Raw genomic sequence first — 13,933 nt, forward strand, 5'->3', positions numbered from 1 at the left:
CTAACCATCATTGAAGACCAGCTTCTGTTCATGGACATGAGAACGTATATTCTTCATCTTTCAGCCTTTGTAGTATCTGTGTCACATGGATATCCACTTCTCCTTTGAATGCCTCAGCAGAACTCTGTGTGGAATATTTTTATCTCTTGCTGGTGAAACTGAAAGACAGTTCAGAGGAGAGTAACAGCCCGATCACCATATTGCCTTTGTGTTGTCAAATTGCCTCTCTTTATCTGGGGAATATTATTTCAGTCCCTCATTATGTAAGTTAAAAGCCAATGCTTAGAAAAAGTTTGAGACTCCTCCTAGACTATGAGAAATTCCTAGAAACTGGGAAATCTGATCATATTTTCAGCTTCTAGTGTGGTGTCTGAAGCTGAAAGAGGTGAGAGGTACTTAGGCTGACAGTGGTCTGCTCTCCTGGATAAAGAAGATGCCCCTACCTCCATCTACAGGCTCTTGGGAAGAGTATTCTTGTATACCATATCCTCAAAGTGTAATTCTGTTAGAATGGACCTAGAAACAGACCTGATGTTTTCCAGCTCCATGCTTTTCCCTGCAAGAAAATGTCTAATGTCCCTTCTGCCAAGATGAGGGACAAATGTTATTAAAGAGGAAATGTTGGCACTAGTCTGCGCTAGCTCAGCATTTCACATGCAATTCACAGCTCAAGGTGTTGAATGCATTGGTAAGATATGTCCCTTCGCTCATATGCTTTAAAATTGATGCTTTCAGGTGTTTTACAGTTATAGGAAAAATAAAAAGCTAAGTGTGCCTTATGCTTTTGTGGGTCATTCTGCCTCCATCCTTTTATAAATTGAATTTGGAGGAGTTTTGCAGAGATGTAGATGGATTGGATTTGATAGGCTAAGGGTTTAGCTGTAAAAGCTGCTTAATTTTTTTAATTAATTGTATGAAAACTAGATATAGCCGAAGGATAAAAAGTGTTTATATTCACTGCTGCTTGCTTTTTTCGTGAGAAAAGCACCTCTAGACTGAAGTGCTTTTAGCTGGAGATTTGTATGTTGCAGATGTAAGGGATGCTTGTGTCTGGATCTGGTGGCCTGTGTGAAATCAGCATTGATGACTGTTGAATTGCGTTTAGTTGCTGACTTTTCCCATTGTATTCTAACACTTCCTTTAAACCAGAAAGGCTATAAATTGGCATTTCATTCTGTCTGAAAGCTGCCTGTGGCTAGCCTTTGCATGGTGAGAGACATCTGTAGTGTAGATGTACTTCTAGCAGGTTTGGCTGCTAGATTGTGTTGAAAGAAACTTTGCCTGTTGTCAACCAAGGGGCACTGAGATCACAATTTTGCTATTTTGTAAGCTATTATAGCCTGAAAGCATTTTGAGGTGGTATAGAATGTTTCTGTGAACTAGTAAATTCCACCTTTTATCCCTGATCAGAAATAAATGCCCTTTTTTAGTGTGTAATCAGAGAAGGCCTTTTGTTTGGCCTAGGAACAGAGAAATGGCTATAGGGAAGATCTTGTTATTTAGAGGTACATGTTTGTTTATTGCATGTTCTTCTCCCCCCTTGCAGGACTGTGAAGATCCAAACCCTCTGATCCGTGCTCTGGCAGTCCGTACGATGGGCTGCATCAGGGTGGATAAGATCACAGAGTATTTGTGTGAGCCTCTTCGCAAGTGTCTGAAAGATGAAGATCCTTACGTACGAAAGACTGCAGCTGTCTGTGTGGCAAAGCTGCATGACATCAATGCCCAGATGGTGGAAGACCAAGGATTCCTGGATTCTCTGCGTGACCTGATTGCAGACTCCAATCCCATGGTAATGTATATGTCCTTCCAACACATTGCATATGTTTGTAATGCACAAGTAATCAGAAACGTGAAGTTTTTTTTCATTGCGACTGCTGAACCACAATGAATGTATTGGTTAGAGAACAGTTTGCTGAAGAGAAGCTGCTTCTGTTCTTCAATTTGTTGGAGCTTTTAAATGCAGTCTTGAGTGTTGCAGCAACAGTTTCACTTCTTGGTCAGATGAGTCAAAAGCAGGGTGAGGAATGCTCTTCTTGACTACTGCCTTGGTAACAGCTCTGGCTCTTCTTGGAATGAGTGGATTGATGACTCCAGTCAGCAATCCAGATAAATCCACTGCTGTATAATAACTGTAGAAAATCAATGCTTATGTTTTTAATAAAGTTAAATGGATTGTCAGAGCAGAGGTGGAGATCAAGAGCGTTCCTAGACTTTCACAAGGGTAAATTACCTACTAAATCAGTACGTCATCAAGGGTGATGAAAGGACTATTTCCACACCAGGCTTCTTCCACTATTAATTTGTAATTAAAGGATGGTGGACAATAGATTGAAGTGCTACACAGCATAATCTTTTTAGTCAGTATTTTTCCTGGGATCCACCAGAATCTGGTGAGCATACAAATATCATTGTCATTGTAGCAAGGAATAATATTTCTGCAACCAAGTTTAACTTGGCATGTAAGATGTGATTGCTCCTTTGTATTTCTTTTAGAGTACAGATCTGATTGGCTCTGCTTAAAGACATCATTTAAAATTATTAGGATAGATCCAATAGCTCTTTGTACGGTGTGTAAGTCAAGCTAGCTATAAAAAACAAATTACTGACCTATTTTAACTGTCTTTGGACAGCTTTGATAAATCAAGTGCAGGTGCTGAGATGCTGTCCCTGTTAGTGGGAGAGTGAAGGCTCCTGATTGCTTTCCTTGTGGCTTTTTAGAGACAGCGAAACTGAAGGTGTCTGGCTTTCACAGGAACATGTCTGAGAAGTGGTGCCAACCGGAAGATATAGGCACCTCTTGCCTCTGGTATCAGACTCTTCTGCAAGCTGTTCTCTTTGCATGCCTCCCTGAATTTATTTTTCCAGGCTTCTGCATGAATATTGATGACTACTTGGAGATGTTCTCTATCTAGGCAATTTTGAGGCATAAGGAGAACACTTGCTTTTTAAAATTTGATAATGAGTGTGCCTTACAGCCTCTGAAAGTACTTGATTGGGCTGCTTTAGTTTCAGTTAAACACTGTCCCTTGACCTTTCCTGGCTTACAGGCAGCGGTGGAATGTACAGTGGGCAGTAATATAATCTATGCTTCTTCTAGGCTTGGTTACAACTTTTTAATTTTCTTCTGCTGATTACAGCCATGTGGATGTAAGTTGAGGAGCTCTGGCTGAAGAAAGGCAGTATTTGAGGAGAAATTAATAAGGTTTTGTCTGCTCTTTCTGCTCGTTGATCTGAGAACTAGCTTTTGGTAAATGAACCATCAGCTGTTCTGTGAGCAATGGTATCTATTTCAAAAGCACATTAACTTAAGTGCTAACATAAATGGATGGGAGAGAAGGGAAGAAATACAGAAGGGCAGTGGATGCCCTGTTTGATAAACCAACAAAGCTAGCCTAGAGATTTCTCGTAAAACATCAGTACAACTAATGAGCTCCCTAGTGGTAACGAGGATGGACTGGGACAGCAAAGCTTCTGTGGCTGCTGTAATCAGTTGCAGCTATACAGCTGCTGAATCTCAACAGGATCACAGTACCTGCCTCATGTAATACTTACCTGCTCTACCGGCAGCTGAGGATTCACAGCAGAGAGAATGCAATTTGGAGGAGCGATAGTGATAAAAAGGAGAGGCTTGTGGCTTATTTTCAGATCTGCAGGCTTTGGGAGAACCATGCAGTGGATGTTCCATATACTGATTTTCCAGATTTTGCTCTAAATAGGGCATTATATTCTTGTTTTTCAAGGGCAGATGGGGAGAGTTTTTATCGGTTTTGGGGCTCTAACAGCTGCTGAATTTATACAGAATTTAATCTGGTTGCAGTTCTGCGGTAGATATGGACATTCCCTCTGGTAAGATTATTGCTTCAGTCTTCTTTGAAATTTATGGCTTTGTGGCACAATCATTGCCTCAAAAGTGCAGTTGTTGTCCACTCTGGCTGGAGATTGTAAGACTCATCTTCTTAGTCAAACTGTCCAGCTCACTACTGCTTTCTCCATGGGAAATTCAAGTGGGTGTTGCTGATAACCAGGAGTTATGTTTGCCAAATAACTCATGTTTTTGTGCAAACTAGTATTTAGTAAGCTATTTCTCCATGATCAGGTGGAATGCAGTCCTGCTTGGAAGCTTTTATTAAGCAAATGTACGTATCAGTGATTAAAACAAAAGAAGAATAACAAAAAGAATGGTACAGATGCATCTGCCCCTACTGCATATTCCTCTGTAAATGGTGCATCAATTTTTTTCAAACTTATCAAAACTCATTTATGTTTTTATTATTATAAATCTTGTTTTGGTGACTTGTGGAAATAGGCAACATCAGACACTTAATGAAGCAAAATGTTTTTTAGATAGGAAATCCTCATTTAGTCTATCATCTGGGAAATGAGAATTTTAGGCAGGAGCTAGAAAACTACTGAAAAATAGCCTTCTAGAAGAGTTTTATTATGATTTTGGAATTGGCTACTTCTGGTATGTGAGCAAGCACTAACCATTCAAGCTGGATGCTGTGTGGAATAACAACTCCCATCTGTGGCTTGCTGATTGCCTTGTAATTGTTCAGAGATCAAGGTGCCTGCTTCTGCCAGCCCAAATCACCCTTGTTGTAAAGGTGTCTAGCGGTAAGTTGGAGGTAATGTTGACAGAAACATAATTAATTTTATTTTTTAAAACTAATACCTATGTGATTCTATGATAATATGGTATTGGAGATTTAAAGCATTGCTGTGGAGTTCTATTAAGGTGCTGTAAGTGCAGAAACCAAGGTGTTTCCCCTTATCTGGGCTTTTGGTTGTTAGGGTCTTATCACAAATTCAGCTACAGCGATCCAGTGATCTTTTGCATTTGCACAGGATTGCATCCTGTGTAGGCTTGCATCCTTCCAGATGGGCTTGCACTGGTTGCACTTGAAGGACCAAAACCTGAGTCTGCTAGTTCACTTGGTTGTTACGCAATATGACTGTGGTAGCTTTGCAGACTTTCCCCATGTGAGTTAACTAAAACTTCTAATTGCTTGTAATGGAGAATGAGTCATATATATGACTAGTTATCAGACGGGTTAGTGGCTTACTGTGTGTTAGCTGAATGCCTGAGATACCTTACCTTGCAGAGGCAGTGGGCCAACAACGCACACACAGGCATGGTTTTTCTTAATGAGTAGTTACACTGTGGAAGCCTGATTGTAGATGAGGCCTTTAATCTCATTTTACAGATGGTCTCAAAGAGCTTGTGGCCGCCCTTTGTCACTTGGGATCTGCTGAAGAGGGTGGGGTTTTTTTCCCCATAGGAAACCCTCATTTCTTCCCAAGCCTATCTTAAGACAGACTCTTCTCCTTTGTTGCTCTGCATTTCCATGTGCAAAACTCTGCAGAGCCAGGTTTGGATGAATATAAAGCTCAGGCCTGGCTGCTTCAGACTTTTAGTATGCCTTAGACTTACCCTAAGGGGCTCTTTTTGCTGGTAACTTCAGGGTAGTGCTACTTGGGAAGCATGTCCTCCTCCTGATCCTCATGTTGTTCAAACAAAATACAATTTCAGTGTGATACCCTAGGGTTTTTCCATACTGCTGGTTCACAGGGTGGCAGATTGCTGTAGAACCCCTTTCACGCACAGCATTTATGGTGGGCAATAGGGAAGTGAGAAGGGCAGGTTTGTAACACAACTGTTGATTGCCAGAGGCTCTTTGAAGTTTTGGTCTTGTCCTCAGTCCCTAATGACTGATCTCCTCATTACTGGAATATTGCAGACTTCGATGAACAGCAAGACCACGAGATGGCAGCAGTTTAAAGCAGAACCCAATCTGTTTAGTTAGACACCTTGTTTTGTAGCTAGTTCTCTTCTGGCTTTTATCACTGCACTTGGTTTTCCTCAGGAATGTAAATATTAGTGGAAAAACACGAATGGAAATCCATCTTAAGCTGTGCTGGTCTTTTAATACTTGAATGACACAACCTTTCTCTCTTTGATCGTGATTTTTCACTCCTTGACCCCTTAGAGTAATTCTTAATCCATAGAATAATTATGTGGTCAATCTACCTGTGTTCTCCACATGGCTTCAGGTCAGTTGATGTTGAAAGACCAAGAGGATAAACTTGAGGAAGAGTGGTTTTCCTCAAGTTGCTAAAACAAGGCAGCTCTGAACACCAACAGCAGCCTGCAAGATCTTTCCATTTGTTTTCATCTATTCTTAAGTGAGTAACAAAGTGTGCCTTGTGGGGCACAGGCATGGCTTGCGGTGAGATAGGATGGACTGGATGATTGAAACCCCTGGCAGCAATTGCTGCATGGATGCCTATCTGACAGGGACGCTTAAATTGTAAGTTTTCTGGGATAAGGGCTCTTCTGTTCTGCCCACCCTTCTCTCATCCCTAACCAAATAGTGTCCTGGTTTGACTAGGTCACCCATGTATCAAAAGCAATTGGCTTGTGAGAGGGGTTCAGTGTGATCATCCCAAATGGATGCTGTTCAGTCTCCCACTTTTTTTGCCCTTTTCCCCCCACGCAGACCTTTGTATTCTCCCAGATGTAGATTGATAACAAAAATAAATGTGTTGAAAAATAGAGATTCTGCATCCTGAAGATGTTTTTCTCCAAGACCACTTCTATCAGGAAGAATTGCATTATTTCTTTTTCTTCACAGCACTAAGGAAACATGGTTCAAGAATAAAATTAGCTATAACTTGTCATCCATTTCTGCTGAAAGGCTTATATTTTTTCCAGTGACTTCTCAACTGAGAGGTTCTGCAGCAGACTGGGCCCATGTGAACTTCCCATGGAAATGCCTGTGATAACTATGTGCAGTCTGGGTATGTTCGTAAAACGGTGATGAGACCAGTGTGGGGAGGCATGGCTGTGTTTAGCTTTAAATCTGGCTAGCTCAGATAACAACAGCCGTGAGTATGATAACACAGATAACAAAGGCAGGTTAGCAAGCAGATCGTGCGCTTGGCCTCCTTGGCAAACTCATACCGCCTTTGCTGTTCTGTGCCGCTACTTTGTCACTGTGGCGTCCGGTGTTGCCTGGATCAAAGCCTTCACAGAGGTGGCTGTTTGCTGTTACGTTTTCATGGGCTGTGTAGATGTACAATATGCATGGTGTCCAGGTAATGTCACATTTAACCCCATCTGCACATCCCTGTTTATTGGAAGGAATGTCATTGTGAATCAATACAGAGTGAAGTGGAATCCCATAAGCTGATTAGCAGACACACCAAATGCATGGAATATGTACTTAGATTCTTTCATTGTGTCTGTGTTTTCGTGGTATTTTTTGTTTCTTCAATGTTTAATAGCTTGCACTAAGAACAAAGTCTGAGCTCTGACATCTGGAGGTGGCTAAGTCCATGCGGATTTAATTAGAATCCCCTCCAGCAGTGCAGAGGTTCCATAGCTCATGGACTAGGCTACAAACCTGCTGGTATCTATATCACCATGCTTTCTTATTCTCTCTCCTACTGTGACTACAAGCCAGTTATTCCTTTTGCCAGTCAGAACTTCAGGGTGTATGTTTGGGCTTGTTTGATGACCTTATATAGAGAGGTCCTCATTTTGTTCCTTTCCTACTAGCTGGCAAGCTGTATGTTTGTCTGAGACCATATCCTAAAATATGAGTCTGTTTAGAAACAGCAATGGCTCTTATCTTCTGGGCTGCCCTCTGCTGTGTAATTCACAGGAATTTTATCCTTCTTTGTTTGTGTAATAAAGCTGAGAAATGAAACCTTTGCTGAGAAACTGTTGGTGGTCTTCCAAGTCTGAATGAGACTTCCTGGAAAGCCTTGTCTGGGATATGGGACTTCTGCAGCACACCACAGGGTGGAACATTACCTTCAGAGCTGCAGGAAAGCACTTGTATCTTGTGGGGAAACCTGAACCTGTCCAGCTGTGATTTTTTTTTTTCCTCTCTCTGCAGCTAAGGTCTTATCTAGCACAAGGAGTGAACCATCTCCCCCAGAGAAGTTCATGCTCCCTGCTCATGAAGGTTGTAAGGACTTTAAAATTCATACCCAAGTGTGGAGCTAAATATTACTGGGAGTCGTGGGCTGTGCCAGTGCAGTATGTCATCAGTCTGTGATGGGGCTGCCTCCAGGCTACCCTGGATGTCTTACTAGTTGTGAAATGTTGCTCTTCTCCAGCCTAGGCATTGCAGAATAACGGCTGTCTTGAAGTGCCCCAAGCTAGTCCATCCTGGTATGAGTAAGACTCTGGTGTTCCTGTAAAAATCTGCTTGTGCTGCTGGCAGAGCTGATAATTTCTTTCGGCAGATACCTAATGTTGTTTGTGGGCTTCAGAAGGTGTAGTCTTTGTTTACCCAGTATTGCAAGGAAGGAGAGTTTTACTGAGTGACTGATGAAGCATAATGGCCTCACTTGGAGACTCTTTGTAGGGCACTCGTGCTATTACGTGAGGCTGCCCAGAAGGGAGAACAATGCTGTTTGCAGGGTAAGCAGATACCTAGAGGTAGCAAGATGGAAATGAAAGGCAGGGCAGGGACAGCTGTCCAGAACAGTGGTTATGTTAATGTATGTGTTGGGATGCTTAGGCAGCACAGGAGAACATCGGTGGAGTTTAGAAGCCAGCTTGTGTGGCTGTAGTGCAGCGGCGAGATTGCTAAGACTTAAACTGGTGGAGGAGGGATAGCTGCCGTCTGTAGCAGATTGCACAGCTGCCAGTTAGCCGCGCGCCGACTCCGTGTGCTCTGCCTGTAGGAGCCCCGTTCAGGCTTCAGGCTGAGCCCCTCTAGGTGCTTCTCCAGACAAAGGCTCCTGCGTGTCCGGCTTACCAAGCGCCGGTTGTTTTCCAGGTTGTGGTCCTGAACAGATCTGAGGGGAATTTTAAGCCTGTGCAGGGACCCAATTGTTCTGGAAGGCCCATGGATGAGAGGTGTTGGTCCTGAGCAGTTTGTATAGAAGTTGTGCTTTTCCGTATTTAATGCTAGCAGTCTGGCAGAGAGATGCAACACATTTGTACAGTAATACATGAATTCTTGTGGTGCTGCGTCTGTCCTCGCAGACCCCCCATTTATAAAGCTTAATTGACAAATTGATCCATCAGCGGCCTGTCGCTTTCCAATTACTGCTACCGGTATGCATCTAATTTGAAAAGTGTTGGTCTTGCTGAATAGATCATTCCAGGATCTCTAATATCAATCAAGGTGCTGTGGGATTTTGTTGACATGTGTCTACATGTTACATTTTAAATCAGAACAGACACTTCTAGCTATTGACAAGCACCATTTGTCACAAAATGCTGTGGATATGATGTCTTGCTGCTTTCCCCCTCCCCTCCCCTTAGGGCTACATAAGATTCTTGATTGTGTTTAGCTGCTGCCTTGCTTTTAAATAGCCTGGCTGAATGAGAGAGAGTCCCTGTTTGCCACTGGATGGTGCCAGTGGGAACCTCCGCAAGAAAAACTGCAAAGGGAAATGGAAAGCTGGGAGAGAAACCTTCCTAATACGTGATAGGTGCTTGATGCTGAGGAAGAAAGGTTGTAGCCAGGCTGGGATGAAATGAGCTCAGGTCACAGCACGTCCTGGTAGGAGACACATGGTGTTGCAGACCCTCAGTAGCTTCGTGCAGAGCTTGGTCTCTTACACTGGGGGCTCAGTCACAGCAAAGAGAAAGCCTTTGCATTTGAGCCATGCCTGCATACCTTCTTACAGTCCTACCAGAAGAAGATAATCTGTCGGAGCAAGTAAGGCTTCCTGTCTTATATTGGACATGATTTGGAGAACAGGACCCGTATTTTGGTCTACTGCAAAGTAGCGTTTTTCAGCAGCATCTAGTAGGAGCACAGGAGTGCCAGAATCAGTTTGGGCAAGCAGGCCGTGGGATGCATAACATTTTGCCATTGTCTCCTCCGAATAAATCATTCTGCTTTTGCCAAAAGCAAACAGGAGGTCTTTTTTCAGGACCCAGTCACATACTGATCACTTATCCAGCACTTTGGTTCCAGAGTTCTAGGCACTGAAGTACTGAAAGTAGTGGGAGATGAATAACTTATGGAGAGCCCTGGAAATCTATCAGAATAAAGGATAAATTGCTGAGATGTTACTTCCCCAGACTGTGCTTGGACCAGGGATGAGTTAGCCTCCCAAAGTTTTAATTTAAAGCTATACACACATTGCATGCATAAGCAGTATCAGAGAATTTTACAGGCTCTCTGACTTGGCTGCTTCTCCCATTTTAGTAGTTTATAGACTGTTCCTAGGAGAGCAAAGTGACAGGAGTGTTTGTAGAGACAAGAGGTATTTAATATGGATAGAAGAACCTGTGACGTTTGTATGGAGTAAGGTTCTTATACTCAGGTGAGCAAGCTTACCTTTTTGGGTACTTGTTAGGGACCTTTCAAGCACAAGCCTTCATAGGGCCACTCACGTGCACAGCCACAGACAAATACGCGTCCGTGCAGATGCCCGTAATACCCCGTTTGGATGGCTGTGCTTGATGAAATGAACATACCGTGCACGCTCAGCACGCTGGTCGAGAGTGTCAGCACCTCTTGCTGTTCTCGGCACATGGTGCCTGGCTCCCTTGAGGAGAGCAGCCTCCACTGTGTGGTGATGGCTGCCTTTCCTCAGCTCCTCTTAATTTTTCCTCTTTTTCTCCATTTCCCCTTCATCTTAGTGGGATGACGAGTGGAAGGTTTCTGTTTTGAGCAGCAGAACATTGTATTTCGTTAGCTGCGTTACACACTTGGTTTAGTTTCCAATTAGCCTGGGATGCTAGAAAAATCAGATTACTTTGACCATTTGGCGTTCTAGATCTGCCTAGCTCCCCTCCTGCCCCCCTAGCTTTTCCGTGTGGGTTGATAGACAGACACTCAGGTTTTTACCTACCCCCTTTCCTCCTTGTTGATGTATTTTTATGCCATTTGCTCTGAGCTAAAGGTTTGAGCTGCCAGAAGGAATAACTGGCAAATCAGCATTCCTACCTCTGCAACTTTCCGTGGGATTCGATCTGCTCTCTGGCTGCAGAGGATTTGTCTGTAGATGGATTTAAAAATGTTGACTTTTTTTGGGGGGGGTTTGTGGTTTTTTGGTTGTTTTGTTAAATTTGTAATACAGTTTACTATATTTTTTTTTAAGAGATTGTGAGGTTTAATTACCCAGATCCTAGTGACACTTCTGAGAATCTTGAGTTTTGGGGGAAGTTCCAGTCAAAGCGGGTTTATTGTCATTCAGCTCAACTGGGCTCCAAAGCAATGGTGCTGTGACTGCATTTGAGTAATGCTGAAACGTACCCAGAGTGAACTGATTTAAATCAGCAAGCCAGGGAGCTCTGGTGATTATTATTATTTGTTAATCTTCAATCTGTTCTACGTTTGTACTTTCCAGTTATTTTTTTAGGCTGACTCTCACTGGTTGGCATGTATTGACTTGCGGTTAAGAATACTATCTTTAAGCTAAGTGAGGCGTTTTACCATGCATAGTTCCCTATATACACATCTTTATTAAGTGATTATGTAATACACAGTATATTCCTTAATTACTTCTTTTTAATTTTTTTTTAAGAGAATGGTGATTTACTCATCGTTTACTTCATTAATCTTTGTCTCAGATTTGTGTCATGATGCATTTGGATATAAATGTGGAATTACTTTGCAAAATTAAGGTTGTCTTTTAAAGCTGATTCTGTTCATTAATTCTTTTCACTCACAGATAGAGGCTAGTGGGTTGACCTGTTTCTCATTATTTTTGAGAACTTGCTGGAGGTTAGTTCCTTGTCCTTTTTTGTCTCCTCTTCCAATCTGTGAATTAAGTCATCCAGCTTTCAGTTGGTTTCTCATCAAACTGAACTTGTTATATATTTTGAAAAGCAGAAAGTACATTCAGTCTGCAAAAGAAACTCTTAGATGTAGGATTTCTTTTTTTTTTTTTTTTTTTTTTTTTTTTTTCTCAGCCAAGGTATGGCCCTAACTGTTAAACTTCTAGTTCCCTGATCTGGCTTTTTAATTTTGTCCTATACCAGATGCTTTAGCTTTACTTCTAACATATTCCGCCAACAAATACATCGTCATTGCTGTGTACTGTCATGGTAAAGAGAAACTGCTGTGTAACTTGTTTTATCACTTTGTGCCTTTTACTTGCTGTTTAATGCAGCTAGACTTCATTAAGGAAGAAATACCAGCTGAGTTGAGGACTTGAGATTTATTCTTGAAGACAGAGATTTTCTTTGTCCAAGTATTGCTGAAGCCAATGGATGTTAGTAACACGTTGCTACTTCTTATGGCATTATTTCTTTCTAAATATTGCTAATGGTATGTATGGGACTGCCACAGTATACCAATTGGTTTACCCTGTGATCTGATACTTGTGTTGGGGTTAACTGGGTTCTGAACAGATTTTTTTAAACCGATAACCCTTAGGATCCTGAAATGTGGACAGCCCTTCAGTCTTTGTTTGCATGTCACCTGAGCTATCATTTAATGAGAGCTGTCAGCAAAACAGGAATATTTGTGTACTGGAGTGAAACTATGCAGTGGCCGCTTCATGTTATTCTATCTTCCTGTCTTGTAAGGAAGCCAGTGGCAGCGCCAATGAGGAGAGGTGAGCATGCATACTTGAACCAGTGTTTATGTTGGACTGATTCCTGAAATCTGTTTGCATTTCAACTGTGCTGCTGCGGCATGTAAAAAGCCTTGAAGATGCTAATTATTTTTGTTGGCATACCATAATATATCAATGTGTTCAATGTGAATCGCCAGCAAGTACTTTTTTTAAAATCGATGTCGCTTAAACTTTGTTGAAGATAAGTCGCCATCCCCTTTTGCTTCATTTATCATCTTATCTCTGAGTTAACAGAAGCACTGTTCCTCTAAGGTAGGAAGTGAGGACCGGCTGCATTTATAGACTTCGAGTCTACCGATCCCAGTCAGTGTGGCAGAAGTGAGCTGCCGTCTCCTATAGGACCACCCCTTCCAGCCCTTTTTCTGAAATGCTCAAGGACACCGTAGCCCATATGCTGACCAATCTGTCTGCATCTTGCCATCTCATCCTCTTTTCTTATGAATGTTTTTAATGAGTATCTACCATACACTTGATTTAGTGGGTTGTGCTTTGGTGTCTCCTGCTCAGCTTTGCCTTGGATGATTGTGCCTGTGTTGCCTTGCTGGTTCCTGAAAAGAGCCTGCAAAAGTAAGACTCACTCAAAGTCAGGTTTCTGGGTTGGAGCTGCTGCGTATTGCGGTAACAACACAGCTGTGCGTCCTCCTCTTGTGGCAAATACAAAAAGTAATAGATTTGACTTAAACTGCAAGGAAAGATTTAAGCGCGACTGCTTTAACTCATACTTGCCCCCGGGCTTGGAGTACCCACATGGCCTACTTACTACAACTAGGGTAGTGCCTGGCAGCTTGAGTTCATTTGCCAGAATTCTTCCCTATTTTTTCTTAGTGCAGTTATCAGGTCACTCTCTGTGATGCTTTGACTCTCACTTTTTTTCTTATTGCTTCAAAATGTTTTCCCCCAGACTTCTTTTCAATAAGTACCTTTTCATAATGGCTTCAGACTTCCAAGTTGCTTTTATGGCTTGTCTTTGCTTCCGAGTTTCCCAAGTTTAATGAAATTAAAACTGTCTTTTACTTCAATTTTATGCTGAGTGTCACATTAACCATTCTGGAATTAGGCAAATTAAGTAATGGAAAGAGTAAGCAGCAATGTTAATAAGTTACTCATTAAAGCAGTACAGGAAGACAGCAGTTCTGATTGCTAATGATTTCAGTGACAGAAGGCTCATTCAGCTAATGAAATTCATAAAATCTTGGATCAAAATCCTATCTCTGACCTCTAGGTGTGAAATGCAAAACAATCAACATTGCTCTGCTTGAACAGTGACTTTGGAATATATTGGCTTAATGACAAGTAGTGATGGGAACAATGCAGAAAATTTCTTGATCGCACTGTTCTTGTTTACAGTGTACTGCACTGAAAACCTCTTTAG

At 42.0% G+C, this 13,933-nt stretch overlaps 1 protein-coding gene across 3 annotated transcripts in view; it reads left to right on the forward strand.

Moving 5' to 3' along the window:
• The window catches only part of AP2B1 (adaptor related protein complex 2 subunit beta 1), an 81,438-nt gene that overhangs the window by 9,125 nt on the left and 58,380 nt on the right, over positions 1-13,933 (forward strand). For all 3 annotated transcript variants that reach the window (XM_062592276.1, XM_062592278.1, XM_062592277.1), the window contains exon 5: positions 1,547-1,792. In XM_062592276.1, coding sequence (XP_062448260.1) covers positions 1,547-1,792 — 246 coding nt within the window. The remainder of the gene's footprint in view (positions 1-1,546; positions 1,793-13,933) is intronic.

This window comes from Rhea pennata, chromosome 20, assembly GCF_028389875.1.
Source record: "Rhea pennata isolate bPtePen1 chromosome 20, bPtePen1.pri, whole genome shotgun sequence".
Classification (NCBI taxonomy): domain Eukaryota; kingdom Metazoa; phylum Chordata; class Aves; order Rheiformes; family Rheidae; genus Rhea; species Rhea pennata.